The sequence below is a fragment of the Euwallacea similis genome, chromosome 17, assembly GCF_039881205.1.
Source record: "Euwallacea similis isolate ESF13 chromosome 17, ESF131.1, whole genome shotgun sequence".
In the NCBI taxonomy this organism is placed as follows: domain Eukaryota; kingdom Metazoa; phylum Arthropoda; class Insecta; order Coleoptera; family Curculionidae; genus Euwallacea; species Euwallacea similis.
Genome location: NC_089625.1, coordinates 4,327,294 through 4,345,774, shown reverse-complemented (window position 1 = coordinate 4,345,774; position 18,481 = coordinate 4,327,294). Strand labels below are relative to the sequence as shown.

The window sequence follows — 18,481 nt, the reverse complement described above, 5'->3', positions numbered from 1 at the left end:
GTATATAAATTGCTATTTTAGAGAGATTAAGCCCTACTTATTTGTAATTGGAAAATTGTCTTCGTATAAGCTGAATGAGATTGCAATGTAGGTACCTATACCTCCTTTCAAAGCTCAAAACAAAACCTTCTTCATGCGTCCATGTATGTATATAACTCACACAAGACATCCAAAATATCAATGCCCCGGAAACCGCACTGATTAGCAAAAATAAAGACGAGGTTCGATTTCGCAAAAGCTCCGAACAAGGAAAATTCGCCCCCGGTGTAACCTAAACTTTTTCTTTTCTACCCTCTGGATTTCTAAAGTAATTCCGACGAAAGCCAACGCAGAATATAGACGTACACCGGACGAAATTAATACTTCTTCTTTTTAGTTTTCTCAAAGAGGGTAACTGAACGGGGAGGACTGTTTTGTGTTCGCGGGGTAAAAAGTAAGATATTTTCTGGGGTGGTTTTCTTTCATTTAAGTCGAGAAGCAGCCGACGAGACACGATTTTATAGGGAGTAGATTTTACATTCACGGTTCCTTGACAGGGTTTGTTATCGGTTAATTTTTTTTACCGAATTTCAAATGCGTATACAGTACAAACTGCTTCATAGCACGTTTTGTCTCACCTCCCTGTAACCAAACTAAGTTTGTCACTTTGAGACTGTTATGACAAGTGACAAAAATTGTAACAAGGACATGCTGGCGCCAGTGTAAAGTTTCACAAAGGTGCTTCCGCCAGTTTGTTTTTATAGGCGTTTCGTCTGTTTATACGGGCACTTGACATTTAAAACCACCATTAATTAGTTATGGTGGTTAAAGTGGCCTATAAGTATATCGCTAATTAATTTTATCGACTCCGTTCAACACTTTATTTTCGAATGTATATGTGCATCCATATCAATGACAGTTTTCAATAGCTCATGATTGGTTCAATTCAGAAAGTTGCTTATTGGAGCTTCCGTCAGCACTCTTTTCTTATCACCAAACATTCAAGTTTTAAATGACAAACTAATTTCAGCTGCTTTTAACCCTTCCCCCTTCGCCATGGGCGTGCACCTTCAAACCGTAAATAAAAACCTTTTTGGTGCCTGCCCTTATTTTTATTAGTTTCCTACGCAGGCACGGTGTAGTATTCGGTATCCATTGTAAGGCTTTCAATTGGATCCCATTTGAGCAAGACCTGGTATTTTAATCACAATGTGTAATGACAGGTTCGAAGCGAAATGGGTGGACTGTTGACAGATGTTTACACAGTAAGTAGTAAATAATTGGGATTTATTGGTGGTTGTTTTAAAAAATAGGTATGGGTAAGGTATTCCATGAGAGAGAAGGTTTTTTCTGCCTGAATATTATGTAAAAGGCTGGAATTTTAGAACCAAAAAAACAACAGTTACTAAACTAAATCTTATACGATTTATTTAAGGTTTTTTTCGTCTGAATACGCTTTGCATTAGGATTTTTAAATTGTAAGTATTTGTCACAGTCATGTGCTTTGCTTTTTGTCTCCATCAATTTTGTATGTTTCATTGGCGAAAATAACAACTTTAGCTGCTATGAAAACTCCATTTCCATCAGGGCTTTCGATAAACAACTTTATTGCGTTTGCTATATCGTTGAAGTATTAATAGTCGAACACGTCCTTCATCCTCAATCCACAAAGACCCCTCCCCCCTCCCCCAAAACAAAAGTAGTAAATTGTGGTGGCTTCATCTGTCCGTAATATTGGTAATGCGGCCATAACATCCAATCACGGAAATTTATGACCGGCTAAGCTTGTAAATTTCTCAGCGGGAGATCCTCCAAATTTAATTGTGTCAACATGTTTGGGGATTATTTGATTGCTTTTCGGGGTTGCAGCTAGACCAAAACGGGATATAAAAATCCGAATTTAGGGCGGTTTGATAAATTTACCCCTAACGTAATCTATAACTTTTGGCTAAGTCAATTGTAACTTAAGTTTGGTATTTTTAGCGTTTACGCAGAAGTAATAAAATTTCAGAATGCAAACAAATCTGCTTTGCGATAAGGCAATTCAGCATAAATAATTACAACATTAAAGCAGGTAATTGACGAAATTAAGTAAAAAAAAAAAGATTTGGCTTTAAAGTGTGAATTAAAGTCAACATATGAAGTGAATGGATTGAAAATATTCCCCATTTTAGGACAGAATGACTGAAAAATCATTTCTTACAGGTGCATAAGTGCACCTGGTTCAACAGTGTCCTTTCTCTAACTAAATTTGAATTCGCATTATTTCATAAATTCCAACTATTTCTCCCAGAAAACAAATTTTTTATTCAATCAGTTTCCACTAGATATTAACAGAATTTTCGTGTATCAGGGAATTGACACCCATCTCTAACTATCTCAGGTTTCAGCGCACTTTATTCTGTTTGCCACCTAATTCAATTTATTTGCCCAGCAAATGTTCGAAAATTGCCGAAGAGTGTATTACATCCCAGTCCGGTTCTAATCGAGCGTTAAGTCTGTCCCATGGGATGCTCGGAGAGGGCTTTAGTTAGGGGTAGTTACCCCGACCACTCTTACAGATGTTTGGGGATAATCAATTTCTTTTATTGCCCGAGATACTTTAATTTTTGAAAAGGGCGAATCCCTTGAGAGGGCGGCTTATTCGGCACGGTCCGTGTCGATTGATGTCTGTATTATAAAAATGGAAATTTGGATAATGCCCAAAAGCTCTTTTACTACAGGAAAATGTTTAAATTATGAATATGTTATCAAAATAGATATGTATTAAAAAAATATAACGTTCCTTGTTTTTATAATCCAAACGTTTCCATACAATACAGGAATTTATATACAAATTAATATTGGATGCTCACTAAAACAAATTTAGTGTGATATGTTGGCTGTCATACGCCGCGTAGCTCTATCTACCGCTGATTTAGAGTTACAACTCTGTTTCTGTATAGAACAGTACATTAGTTATTTCGAATATTTTCTTTTTTGAAAATTTGCTCCTCCAAGGGGGTATGAGAAATAAACTAAAATACTTTAGGTTTAGAAAACACGTTCCGCCGCTGCTTTTTTTACGGGAAAATGTAGTTTTAAATGTCTGCTATCTACAGGAAAATTCGCAGTTTAAATGCCTGAAAACCAGAAGCGTTAAATCACTTATACTGGATTGAAATAGGGAACATAAGTATGAAAAATTGATGTATGCATAATATATGAGTATACGTATTATCCCATATTTTATTACTATTAAAAGGGTAAGCCATTATAATGCTAACATATTTTGGTTTTTTTTTGCCTTCTTCTTGAGAAGTGCAAAAGGGAGATGAGTATAAAAAACAAACATGAAGTTTTCATGCGCCTTTCTATAATTACATATTTTCTGCAGTGGTTTGTATTTCTTTGCCGGCGCTGCCACTGGCACCCTCTTCGGCAAAACAGAGCCAGCCCTTCTCAGTGGGGGGCGAGTGCCGCCCGTTTCCCCCGCAGCGAAGCTCATTATGAGGTCCCGCTCCCCCGAATCGGCGGCCATATTGGCCTCCACTTGGATTTTTACAAATATATTTGCGCCGCCGTAAGCCTAATTGACATCTAAATTGTTCAACAAGCATTTCGGGATGATAATGAAATGATCAAAGATTATTCCCAACAATTTTGCTTAATTAAAAAAATATTGATTCCTTAAAAAAAGTCTAGGCTAACGGCAAATTAAAAAAAAAACAATTATTTGCAAACCGATAGGTCATGAAAATTTGATTTTGATATGTTTCTTCTTACGTCATGATGCGTAAAAGAAATACATGGAGATCAAATCAAAATTCCGTGACCTACGGCTTTGCCAATAAAAAGTAAAAAATGCAATTTCAGATCAATGTAAACAGAATTGGTTTAGTTCTTTAGATGTTAAGTTAAAATTATGAAGACACAGTAGGATTTGGATTCTACACAACTTTTTCTGAGATGAGGTGCCTTTTGGTATCACCTCATATTTTTTCGTTATGCATCACTAGCTACTTGGAAATTCAAATTCTCTGTTCAAATTAGGAACTTTTTTGTCTATTTATGAAATTATTTTACTTTACTTTTCTCGTATAGAGAACCTACACGAAGGTTTTGACTTGAAACGCCACTGGTATAGGGAATTTGCAAAGTTTTTGCTTGTAAAAACTCAGTAATAATATCTTGTTAGAAAGGCAAATCTCCTTATTTCGGGCCTCTGAAGTAACAGACGTAAAAAGCCTTTTGAAAAACGTAATTATTAGGATTTAACAGGCTGTTAGCGCGACTTAATCGGGCGAAAGCGTATAATAGCTTAGTTTCGTTTAGAGGAGGATAAAAAGGAACATAACGACTAGCGAGAAGTTTTCGAACCCATTTTTAAAGGGATAGAGAGAGAGAGAGAGAAAGAGAGAGGGAGAGGGAGAGAGCGAGAGAAAGAGTTAGGATTTGGACCAATTGGTTGGAAAATTCGTTCACTTCTTTGTTTTCATTATTGTTATTGAACGAACACCAATTTTTCTATCCATTATCTTATCATTTATACCTACCTTTAATAATTCTAAAAAAAATATATTACCGAAAGGATACCTACTACAGGTACTACACTCCCAATAAAAAAAAGAAAAAGAGCGTATATTGAGATGCTTAGATATAATTTTTAAAAAACTCCTAAAATTATTAACAATATAATAAAACAACAATAAAAAAATTTTATTCAAATTATGTTGTAATATATATCATACATATATAAAGTATTTATTTGAATATAAAATGTTCTTAGAAATATGTTTTTTTAAGTTTCGAATAAAATTTACAGAACATATGGAATCAAATCTTTTAACAGTCATATAATTTTTCCCTCATCATACGCTGTATAAATTGTAGCTATGAATAATGGAATTAATTCTTTACGTTATTTATTTAACCGATTAATATTAAAGTCTAGATACGTTTCTCTATAATTGAAAAGTTGAAAAATTTTAAAATTTAATAATTATGAGAAATATAATATGCGAGTAAGTTTACTTGAGGCTGATGGAAACAAATTACATTTAGCTTCAACGTATTAACGAGTAATTCAAAATATTTAATAATATATAGTTTCTTGTTAAAAAATCATAACTATAATTAATCACGGCTCAACCTTATAGTGCAGAAAGAATTCGATTAAGCCATTAAACTGAAATAAAAACCGTAAAAAATTCGGTCAAGGTGTTTCCAAAATTTGAGCCAACGTTCCAAAAGCTCTAAAAATATTTTTAAAATTTGCTGTTTTGAGTGTTTGTGTAAGCGGTTTAGTAGATTTTATTAATATCCTGTAAGATTAATTTTCTGAAGGTTTCAACTAAGAGGTCACGACATATAATTATGATCACACATCATTAATCATATAATCACCACCCTCATATTTGTTAATTTCTACTCCCAATTCCCTAAAGCATTGACCCGGCATCCATCCGGAATATACTTACAGTCCTGGGGTGGCTTTATATTCGATTAGGGGCCCCTTTTGTGATTTACAGATTACACAAATACTAATTTTTCATGGTGCGACGATTACCCATCAATTTCAATTAATTTGTTGCTGATGGAATTTTTGTGGAGAGTCTGTGGGAAAACGTTTTCAACATTTTTTGATAACTATTAACATATTGGTATGGATTCGTATGGACGTTCGTTTTTTATCTTTCTAATCGCTCCGTTCAAAAATGATTAAATTTGTTATCCATTTATTCCGTATATTGATTTTGGCTTACATTTCAAAACTAAATCTAATTTTTTGATTAATTTTTTTCAATTATCTGCCTTATTTTGTGACTATTTATGATGAATTTCAATATCTACGTATTTAAAATAATCAATTGCAAACGGCGCAGCAGGTTCTCTTATAAGTTTTCATTTTGTAATTTTATTTCTTAGTTCACATTAATTATAGCTATTTCTGCGTAAACGTTAAAAATACCAAAAAAAAAAACAAAAAAGATAAATTGAAATTCAAGTCATATTTAGGTATTAGAACTTGCATTATGTGCATGATCACATTGAAAGAAGGCTTGAAATTGGCTTAGTGGTAGGGTGAATCGAAAAACCCAGTGAACTATCGATCGACTAATGAGCGGTGTCGTGCGCAAACAGGCCGAATATTTTCCAGTTTCCACTCACACACGCCCGCAATGGATCCTTTCGGACGTGAAACAACGCGCCAAGTAAATTACCCCCCAATTCCTGGAAACCTGGCCCGGCTGACCGCCCTTTTCAGGGAGTATCGCACACATACATTCATATACGAATATATGTATATACATATATACATATGTGTGCGATAAGTATTTTTCTATAGAGATACGCGGTGTATGGCAGCTGACACATCACACTGAATTGTCCTTAACCGCAAAATTTCAAGATTTTAGTTTATTTTCTCGTGGAGAAGTGAATTTAAAAAAGCGTGTTTCCGCTTTTATACATATAGACCTTTTGACAAGTTCAATTGAAATTACCCCAAGGTCTGTCATTCATTGATCAAACCTTTTTAAATCGATGTTTCTGTTCTTGCCAACATTAAAAAAGCAAACAAATCGCGTTGTAAAAGTAAATGTAGCGGAAAATGAAATAAGTGTTCGGCTCGGCGACAAGTTGGACGTGTACATTATCATAATTGGATTATTTCGCAGCCATTTAGCAAGTGTTGGCACGACGACAAAGGGCTTTAACCAGTTTAATTTTGCTACATTTTACGCAGATAAAGGGACGATCCGTGCTTCGTATAGATACACATCATAAATATTAATTTTTGGAGTTATGAAACGACAAAACTTTTAAATTTGATTACCGTATCGAGCAAAAAAAGTGTTATTCTGCAATACGTAAATCCAGACCTCAGTTTTAATGAGGGAATCTGAATCTTGTATATACAGTATATACAGGATGTTTTTTTGAAGTGTGTTCACCATTCTTATAATGAATGGATAAATAAACTATATGACTTACATCTTTCTGAAGGATTTTGAAGAATGTTAAAAACTAACCAGGAAACTTATGAATGTCTATGGAGGACAAGCAAATAAAATATTTTCAACATGACTATATTACCACTTAAATCAGAAGATAAAGCCAATTTACTGTATTAAAAATTAACACCAATACAGGGAGTATTTCTGTTACGTGCGGTCCCTATTGCTATTCAAGAATCAAGCTTGGTTAAATAGTGGCAAAAAGTTGCAATTTTTGGGGACATTTTATACGCCGTCCTTTGGTTTAATCAATTATGCGCTCGTAGCGTTTTAAATTCAGAATTTGTGCATGAAATTGTGTTACTGATTTATTATTAACAGTGCGTAGCAATTGAAGTTCCTCATGTTTATGATAATTATTATTTGCGGTATACATAGTAATTGCTCCACTTTCGCTTTAATCTTCCATTTGAAAGTCACACTGATCGGCGAAAACTCCTCCATGGAAGTTGGAACAAAAGCCGGGACCCATCGCCCGGAGCTTCCAATTATAACATTACCGTATTAGCGGAGAGAAACTGTCGTAATTGTCACTTCGGTTTGCAATTAAACAGGGCCTGAGCACTTATTCCCAATTCTTGGCAAAGTGTTCGTCTGCTTACTAATTAATTAATCATTACTTAATCAGTTCGATCGCGTGAATGCATTATTCGCTTTTCTGCGGTTTTGTTCGTTGCACACGAAAAAACGGTACTCACCTGATAAACATGATCCAGGACTGGAGGAACTAAATGAGTTTTTGAACTGCGCCAGACCTGGAATTAAGTTAAGCAGAATTAATGTGTTGTGGGTATGCTGAAAAAATAATCATAAAATCTTTACGAGTATAAAAACGCTGCTTGTCCCAACGAGACGGATCAGATAATCCACTAAACTTAAATGTTTTGACTCGAAACTATTGTGAAGTCCATAGAGGCCGTACATCGTTAGAGAATATAGGATTACACCTATTTCGGCATAAAGCCTTGAATATGGCCCATTATCCGTAAATCTCAACTCTATAAAAGGGCCATTTCTTGGTGCGGTCAAAATATTTTTAAATCGATAGAGCTGAGAATACGCGAAAGTCACCTTTATTATTTTTTAGTTATCGCCAAGAGATTTTGGTTCATGTAGGTTCAGTCAGGTTGGTTCATTTTTTTTCTGATGAAAATAAGCCGTGTGCCGTTTTTCATTCTAAAATGCAATTTAGGTGCAAGAGTCCGTCGTGAGAGTTTATATAAGACATCTCCGGCATCCCAATAAAAGTATCGAGTTACTGCGGTGTTGTGGGCCCCCTGCCTTCTTTCTAATCCGGTAATCTCATGAATTGAACGCTACTTCCTCGTGTCTATTAATGGGCCATTATGCCTCTTTACACCTATGTTAAGTGGCTGTCAACGATTTCGTTTAACACACACATCTCGCCACAATAGAAAAAGTGAGGAGGCATTTTGGGTTTTATTCAGCTTCACAATGGATCTGGTGCATATCTGATATCTGTTCAGTGATGGTGTATTATGAAAAAGTACAGCTGGATGATTCATTCTTATATGGAAAGCAGCGGGTCGCAGAAAGTTAATTCTGAGGCAGGTCAACACAATAAAACGGGAGGATTTAATTAAAGTTATTCATCTCGGCAAAGTAGGCGGGTCGGCCGTAAAACTGCATTTAATCAAGAAGTCGGGATTCTTAACATTTTTGGCTTAATTACGCGTTCCGGTCGCTTCCTTTGTTTCCGAATGGCTTCATCCCGGATTTGTTACTGCGTTGCCAAATTTAAATTTGGAGGATATCGTAAAATATGACTGTTTAATTGTTCTTTTTTTTTTCGAACTTAAACAATTTTTCGCAGAAAATAAATCAGAAGTTAGAGGAAATCGTAAAACATGACTGTTTTTTTTCTTTATCATAATCACAAAATAAAACTCTCAGCAATTGAAAGTTGAAAATTATTAAAAATCAGCTTAGTTCAGATACAATTTAAAACTTGGCAACGCCAAAAAACTTTGGAACCAAAAGGGCGGGGCTTTCTTCATTAGGGGAGCGCTACTTACATAAATTAGTTTATTTTCCGCCTTTTGTGACTTTGCGAAAACGTTCGCGACGCGTCTCTGTTCGGGACCGTTTCAATTTGAGAATTAAATTAAAGTATTTCTTCGGGACTTAATTCGTCTCGGGTAAGGAATTTTAATAGTCCGCGGTAAATGTTAAGTAAATGTAATGTCTTCATTAATTATTCTTATTGGTAACGATTCCTTTGAGATATCTCAATTTGCCATATATTTATGTATACGAAATTTAACAGAAATAGAATTGACTTCTCATCGGTAATAAAAAATATTTTTTGAACTGAACTGAAAAACAACAAAACCGGCTCGACCTCCAAGATATTGTCAAGCATTTCATCCGGTTACCCGAGGCCCTCGAAACCTCTTCAGATAGGTGTCAGAGGATCGTGTGTTGTACTTCTCCCCGAGCCACAAGGACCTCTTTCAATCTCTTTTTATAAATACCCTTTATCGAGATTTTGTTCATTTTGAAACCATCTTCAAGACATTAATGGTGGGTTTATACGCTGGAAAAAGACATAAGAATAAAGCTTTAGGTATAACATCATCTAGATTGTTTAGAAAGCAGAATAAGGAATAATATTATATTATATCCTTAAAACCAACCAAATTTAAGGATAGATGTGGAAATACTGTCAGAAGGTAAAAGAAAACATTGGAGATGAGCCTTGGATAAAATCAATTATAAACCTTTATTGATTTCTTATTATGTTTGTGTGTTTTACATGAAAATGGAAACTGCCAAAAGTTAAATAAGAATATCGTTTAAAGATAAAAATTGGCGACTTTCTTGTCCCTTATTCCTTAAGCGTTTAATATTTTAAGTTAAGTCTTAAACCTTATGCCTTATTTTGGTGTATATAAACTGAGTAAATTTAGCGATTCGCTTAAGGAAATGTGCATAAATGTCTATGCATCTCCCCATGCACCTACAATCACATAGCAAGTATAACGAAGCTAATAAGCGCGCGCCTCCATTTCACCTAAATGGGGCTCATAATAATTAACAATAATTATTATAAAATTATAGCCGATAGAAGCAGCAACGTTGCCAACAGGATGCGTGCCTAATGAGGATCAAATAGCTCATTACGACATTATCCGAAGACCGGACTAATTGATAATTCAGTGTCAGTCCAATTACAAGCAAAGAAGAGACCATGGTAAAAGTTGTGTTTTCAGACGATGTACAGAGTATTTCAAATTTGAGCAACACTTTGTGGCCAGTAATGTTCCGCTTTAAAAGCTAAAATTAAGAATATTTTTAGGCAATTTTTCATGTTTTACCGTGTTCGAAATCCCAGATAATGTGAATCCAATTTTAAATACCCTGTACTATACGAAAATGCTTTATATCATATAAGATATCAAGGGTTTTATTAATACGCTTTCGTTTTAAAACATGAGGAATTACTTTTTAACAATTTTAGCACTAAATAAAGCATTTTGCACCATATAGAGTTATTGTTCTCTTCAACAGTTAATAACCGTAAATTCTGCTATAAGAATTTTGTACTGTTTTGTAATTTGCACATAATCTTTCCTAAACGTTTCTGCGCACCGCGAAGTAACCGTTTGCAAAGAACGACCCGACCGTGCAGCAACGGTAACGTGATTAGGCAATTTCTACACACCATTTTCCAACCTTAATTATGTCAAATTAGTACAGGTAGAGTGAGTGACAGCCGCGGGCGTACGTGTATTATTAATTCGTTAAAAAAAAATAAACGGAAACGTAAGTGGATAATTAATTTGTCGACGATTTTATCTTGACAATGAAAATCTATCGTCATCTTGACAAACACCGTCTTGTGGAGACGGTAACAAGCATATACCTATGCCATTGTTCTTCCTTCCTTTGTGGCTCTAATGAGACGTGTCTAAAGTGTCGTAATTAGTAAAACTGGCAATCGATATTAATTGATGGAAGTGCAGAAACACCAATCAATAAACACATATCAATTAAGCCCTGCTGGAAGCAGCACATTATATCGGATAGCAACAAAAATTTAAGTTTGGAATAAGTCAATCTATGGAATAAATGGCTTTAAAAAAAACTTGTTTTTTTGGTTTTTGAAATGGGTGCATTTACGCACCCACGAATAATTTTACAATCACTCCGTCCAAAGATCGATAAGTTTTTTCTTTTAACAATTTATTTCACGTGTTAAGGTTGATTCACAATAATTCAAAATTGAATCCAATTTTTTGCTCCATTTCTAGTATAAAAAAATTCTAATAATTCCAAGCATTAACTATTTTTAGCAGAAAATAAATAATACCTCTATTTTAATTATGATGTAATGTGTACTGTCATAGAGGAATAACTCGAATCAAATTAAAAAAAAAAAACAAAGAAATAATTTTCAGTCAAGGAAAGGAAAAATGCATCCTAATTGAGTCGCTTAATCCGATTTTGGGGATCTAAAACGGGTGTTAATAACCGTGGCGTAATAACGTTAACGTAGTTTCTCCGGTAGCGGTGTTAATTTAGGCGAGTCGGTTGTGAAATTACCCCTTTCCTGATTTGCGACCTGGCGAGCTGCAAATGAAATTCCGAATTAGGTGCGCCCTCGCGCAATTTTCACACTTCCAGATGTCGTCGAGGTATGGCTTATTGTGTTTCTGGAATTTTGAGACTTTGCTTGTTCGGATATACTTGTTGAATTATGCTTTTTAAGTCATCTTTTAAGATTTTAACAAAATTGGTGGCATTCGCAAAATATGTATATTACTTAGTAATTGTTTGATTAAAAAAAATGATTATTAGATTCAACTTATAGAATCTCTATGCAGGGTGTCCGTTGCTGGAGCTCCGCTATGAGAATCTCGAAAACCATAAAAGATAGGAAGTTAAACTTGTGCAATTTTGAGTGAAAAAATATGCTGTTTTACAATTTGAATAATTCCGATAATTGCCAGAGGTACATAGTCGAAAAACATTAATTTTGGAGAAACATTTTCTTTCTTTAAACTTAGCGATTTAATTCAAATGATTAATTTTATTCACTACTATTATTACAATTTTTCTGTTTTACTTTTCAGAAACTGGATGTTTGATAGTGGCACCAAATTTCAAGACTGGACCTTAAAATGTAATGCATCTTTGTACTTAGAAACAAGCTAAATAAAAAAATGTAAAAATTTAAGGTGACCCCCATAAGAAAAAACAAAGTTGATGATGGTTGCCGAAAATCGAAACGTCAGATTTCACATATGAGATGGCTAGACGGTAAAAGAAGAAAAGTTGCATTAATGAAATGTGAAGAATTTTGAATTAATTCGTTAAATAAGCCGAGGAAAAAATAAAACTTTTTTTTCGAATACCTGCGAATGTTATTGGAATTTTCCAAATTTTGATATGCCGTATTCGTAAACTTCAAATTGCGCATTTTCGTCTCGATTTAACCGACCTCGTATCTTTTAAGATTATCGAAATTGTCATGGTTAAGTTCCAGGAATGGACATCCTGTATGTATGTGTTTTACGAATAGAAGTTAAATGTGGTTGTTAAACATATTTATAAGGAGGCCACGGCTCAAAATAAAAAAAAGAAAGAATGAGAAAGGAAAAAACTGAGAAACTTTTGAAATTGGCAGGTCTTTACTTTAAAAACTAACTCTCATTCTAATTCCCATACTATGGCTATTCATCAGGTGATGTTCGCGGTGTATAAGACCGTTTCGTCGTCGCATTTAAAACGTGTGAAAAGCAGGCAGTACATGTCAAGCGCAGGGGTGGAGGGGTAGCGGGGGGTCGACATTTCCTGAGCCCTTTCGTTCAGTCTTCGTTCGCCGCACCGTTTACTCTTTTCAAACCGCTGAATGGCGAGGTGTTCGGAAATAACTAACTTGCCAAGCTTGGCTACCTGCGAAAGTGCCAAACCTTTTATGCTTGTTTGCACCCGTTGCTGTTTTAATAATAAATCATTATGTGAGAAGAGATTTTGTTTTTACTAATGTTCAATGTTCAGCACTTACGTGGAAATATATCGCTCTCCAAATCCGCAAAACTGTTTCCCATTTTGTAACTCTTAACGTTTCAGAATTGTTTTTTTCTATTAATTTGTTCTTTGTTTTGTTATTTTTCAATTACCAGAAATGTCTCTAATTTTTGAATTGGTTGATATTATTTTCGAATTTTCATCAAATTTGTTGTGAATGTATTTTTTGAAAATACTTTATAGAGCTGATTTTCGCATCGTTATATTCTTGTATATTAATCGAAAACGTGTAATATTTGTCATTTTTCTCATCGCATATATCTCGGAGATAAGAGTACAAAGGGCTTAACATAGAGATCGCGTTAATATTAGAGACATAATTTTTCGCACTATACGTATAGCGGGACATATTATTACTTCTCTCCCTAAAGAATGCGGCCCTAATCCAGTGGTGACAAGCAGACAAAGAACAGTGCCCCACAGAGTCTGACGCCGAGTCCCTGGCCGAAAATGACCTTTATAAAAGGACGCGATAAGGGCCAAACTGAGGTGCCCAGGCGATCGGTCGATTTTAAAGTGGAGAACGAAGTCTCGGTATCACGCCAGTTTGTGTGTTGATTAAATTATTCGGAATGTACTGGGTTTAACTTTAACTGCCAATTATATGCTAATTTTTCAGTGGATTATAACCCTACATGCGATTCTCGTGTGCGGATATTTGATGACGATGATAATAATCATGATAATATTGATGAAGATTAATATTCAATTAATATAATAAATATCAAATATTTATTATATCAATTGGAGACGCTAAGCATTCAGAAATTTAGCACACTCCTAACAAAATTTAACACGATTTGCTAAATTTCTAACCACATTTATTTTAATAAGTTTGAATAGCATATATTTGGATTACTCATCAGGCCACCTTTATTCATAGTGCATTTACCTGAGCCAGGAGTTTGATGTCCAGCCAATCCTAAAACCGCAGCGGCCGATCCGGGACCCGCTCCCGCTGCAGCGTTCATCTGCGCGGCCGCAGCTATTCCGTGCGGTAAAAACGCCGCGGCTACCGCGGCCTGAGCATTAAAATAGGCCATGCGGCTTGCGGCCATGGTCATGTGGTGATGGCTGAAACCATGCTCCGAAGGATGAAACCCTGTCGGTGCTTGCAATTGGTACTAAGTACCATCAGCAATATTAGAAGTGTTTTAATTAAAAATTGTGACATCGCACCTTTTGGTGAGGGTAAACATTGGGGGTAATAGCGGATACCGCTGCGGTGGGTGAGCGATGATGTTGCGAATCCCCTAAGCCCAGTAACTCCTGGATTGCGAACGGAGATCTCTGAGGCATCGTCTGCGACGGCTTGTTGAGGATGCTAGGTGCCGTCACATGTATCGTATCCACTGAAAGTTGCCAAGAGCATTAATATTAGATCTCAAAATTAATGACATTCAAATACATTCCAATAAATAAATCTTAGTAATCATTGTTTTGTATTGTCAAAGAGTTTCATCTTCAGGTTCGCTATTTTCTTTTGATCATTTCTACTCAATAGTTCCTAAATCTATCTCCAGCGGTTTTCGAAATAATAATTGACATTTCCATTTTTTCAATTAAAAATAAGCTCTTGAAATAATTTCTATTAAAATGAGATTTGAATTCATAAGAAGCAGAAATTTTTTAGATTGTTTTGGCGAGGTCCACGAATTTGTCCCATATGGAAAACGGAAGATAGCTCAAAATTTACAACCATTAACATGTTAGACACTAAACCTGCTTAGAGAGTATTTTTCAACCAAATACACTGTATATCAGGAAATGTACTGAAAGACGATTAAATTTAACTTCAAACGATGTATCGTGTTTCCATACTTAACCATCCTATTTCACCAATAAATGCTGTTTTGTATATTGTCGCTAAACATTGGGAATTATTGTGGCATTTTTGCCGAAGGTCGCTCTGGAACGCCATGTCCGGCTGGAAACAAACAATTGTGAATCATTTATGCGTCGTATCGAAGATCTCTTGACCAAACTAAAAATGATGGTCTAGGTGCAACTTCCGAATTGAATGTGAAAAGTCCAGTGGCTCGAATCCAGATCAGTGGTGTAATCAACAAATTAAGTTTTATGACGACGTGTGGTGAACTGAATTTTTGAAAACGGCTTTATTTCATGGTTTCTGCACTTTTTAAGTTATTGTAAATCGCAAATTTGTACACCTGCATTCTTCAATCTAATATTCGATTACAAACAATAACCTATTGTAAAAATATAGATTGATGGTGGTACTTTTTCGATGTCTGGTGCCTTTTCATCTTCCCAATTATAATTAAATTTTAATTCCTTGTTTCATTAAAAAAAAGTTTTGTCAATTACGTGTTATTCATATCTAGTATTATTATTGTATTATTATTTGTGTTGCTGTGTTTCAAAATTAATTAATTTTCAGTGATTAAGTTATTTAAAGCATTTAAATGTATGTAAATCAGTCTTTGGAAAAACAAAAAATTTTATTTACTAAAAAGTAAACAACGATGGGTTTTTCTAAAGGAATTACAGGGGCGGTAAAAAAACAAGTTGAAAGAGTAATGCCATATTATTAATTTTCGACATAGCATATATGAATAAAATCTTCTACAAAAGAAAAATAGATCACCTAGTACATTTTCACAACTGAGATATTTAAACGCTATCTATTTGCTATGAAACATCCACATAATTGTTGAATATTTTTTACCAAAATTACTTTTGTTATTACTGCCTTATAATTAGGTAATAACTGAAATAATGATAATAATAAGATTTTGATCGGATCAACTTATAATTGTTATTATAACGTAATAATCACGACAATGAGTAAATACCGTTGTAATTATGAATGATTGAAGAAGAGTCAAAATTATAAGAAGAATTTTGTGACTGTTTATACTGAATTTCATTTTTTTTCTATCTGCAATAGCAAATTGCAGGATCGCAAATCAGATTTTCTTGCAAATTTCCACTTTGTAATTTTAGTAATTATTACATATTTATGAAACCTACTTCTTCAATTTGGTTTTCTTGGTAGTATTCAAACTACGACCAATAAATTGGTAACTGTTAATTTTTCCTCAGAAAGAAATTTTTCATGAAAACAAGGGCTAATGTTCAGCTTTTCTTCTTTTTTTCTAGAGAAAAATCCGACGGGAATTTGAATGGAGCTAACAGATTCCGTGGAATGAATATGCAAATTTTAATGGAATCTGATAAGGAAAGATTAAAAAGGATAATAAAGACAATAATAAATTCTCGTTGAATACGCTGGACCCTCCAATATTTGAGAGTTCCAGAATCCAGGCTGTTTAGAAAAATCTGTTTATACCGGGTGACCATATAAATACAAGTTAGTTGAGGCGGCAAGAGCCGTCGGGCTTAACTGATACCGGGAAATTCTTGTCATTAATTTAAAGCAAAAGTACATATACTTCATGAAAGTGTCTTCAGCTATTTTAAAAGTATTATTCGAATATATCCGATTTGAAGGATGTTTATCTGAGCCCTTAGTATAAGGTAAATTATATTGTAAGTTAGTTTCAAATGAAAATAATGCGTTTAATTCCACCAAAAAAATTCCAAACGTAGAGAACATTTTAAAATCAAACTTGTATGAAAAACCGATTTTTCAATCGCCAGACACTTACCAGAAAAATTTTTTACTGCTGTTTCTATTTCATTGTTCATATTGAGCACTGAATGTCACTATCTGCTGTTCACTATCACTACCTTCAGCCATTAGCCATTATCGAGAACTATGATTGATAGCCGCACTAAACTACTGTCTTTTGCGAGGTAAATTAAATGTAAGTGACCGTTAATAACCCCCCTAGCTACCGTTCCTGTCGTGTCCCATCGTAAACTGAGGCGAGAAGTTAATACAAAAGGGAAAAATACCAGTGTAGGGAGGCTATTGACTACAAGATACTCCCTAATATTCCTGTTTGAATAGAAGTTTGTCAAAGGAGGCGGTGCTTCCCCTTAACCAATAAAGCGCGGCACTCTTGTTTTCGATGGCGCAGCACGATTTTCGCTCTAGTCCGAAGCGGCCATGAAGCTCAAGCTCGCTTGATTGTTTACCGTTTGCGTTAGCATACGTTCGCTTATTTCCCCATCGCCGTTGAGCTAGACAGAGACAAAAAACCATTCGGTTTGTCGGGGAATTGATCTAGGAACGCACCCCGGAAGCGTTAAGGTGGAGCTTGGCTAACGCAACGCTAACAACCCTATTTAGTCCGGATTTAAGGTTGGGTTTTCGGTGTGGACACGGGGCACAATCGCTCTGTTTTTGGCGTCAAATAGATTCGGCTTAATTAGTAATGATGTGTTCAATTATTATAATTGGGAATAATTAATTGGCTCGACGAGTTGGGGGTTTAGGGACGCGACATAAAACAACAGTTTAATTTGTCTAATTTCGGTGTCAAATCGATTTTGTTTGTGCTGTCAACTATGCATGGGAATATTAAGTAGGTTTGTTACTGCGCGTCGGCTCAATCCTCAGTGGGTATGATGATGGTGTTAATGACCTACCATTCATCATTCTCTAATCTTTTAAATTCAACATTTGGAAAACAAGCTACCTGGCAGACATCAGATTCCAAAATATACTGAATTTCAACTAAGACTGGGACATTTCCCAATTTTATTATTCGAATATTTCTATATTTAAAATTATTCGAATAACCATTATTCAGTTATTCGAATAATTAAATAGTCTGCAACTGTTTAGACTAATAGTTTTCAAATTGACTATCGTATTAGCCGGTCTAATTATTAAAATATATCTACAGTGTGTGAGGTTTATGATGAGGACTTTAGGAATGGATAGAAACGCATGTTTTATGGTTAATTGCTCATATAAACATACCGGTTCAAATTTTATTAATTTCTAATTTACAACGGTATTAACATTAATAAGGTAACTTGTAATTCGTCGAAAAATTCAGATAAAATTTAAAAAAATGATAATAAAAAACAACAAAGTTAAACATATATGCAAGCTTTTCGTTTTATTAACGTGTTTTTACTAGGTTAGACGAATGAAAATGATTCAAAAAATGTTTGCCCTTCCTGGGAGTAAATGATCCACTTTAGTTCCTCCCCAGTGAAAAATAAACTTCCTGTTTTAGTCTCCGATGTGTAAAAAAAATTAACATATTAGCCATTACTTCAGTTATTGTCAGGTTATTCTCATTTGGAACTAACTTTCGAGAAAGTTCGAGAAGGTAAACAAAAATGGAGATGAATGAACGTTAAAAATTTCAAATATAAAGCTATTTTTCGCGATAATAAATCTTTTATTCACTTAAATTATTAAATGTTAAATTCATTGAGGAAGTACCGAATAAACCAACTATTCGAATGTTTCTGTATGACCAAACTGTTAGAGTTATTTATACAAAATTATATACATAAAATTACAATTATATATGCAAAAACCCTAAAAAAAATTTAATACGCAT

The 18,481-nt window shown here is 34.6% G+C and overlaps 1 protein-coding gene across 2 annotated transcripts in view; it reads right to left on the bottom strand.

Annotated features, from left to right (window-relative positions):
- Window positions 1-16,915, bottom strand: part of LOC136414471 (visual system homeobox 2-like) — a 32,954-nt gene extending 16,039 nt beyond the window's left edge. For both annotated transcript variants that reach the window (XM_066398508.1, XM_066398507.1), the window contains exons 1-4: window positions 16,664-16,915; window positions 14,211-14,383; window positions 13,924-14,155; window positions 7,676-7,732 (exon numbers count right to left, since the gene is read on the bottom strand). In XM_066398508.1, the coding sequence (XP_066254605.1) occupies window positions 7,676-7,732; window positions 13,924-14,155; window positions 14,211-14,383; window positions 16,664-16,703 (502 nt within the window). In that variant the 5' untranslated portion in view covers window positions 16,704-16,915. The remainder of the gene's footprint in view (window positions 1-7,675; window positions 7,733-13,923; window positions 14,156-14,210; window positions 14,384-16,663) is intronic.
- Window positions 16,916-18,481: the final 1,566 nt, after the last annotated feature.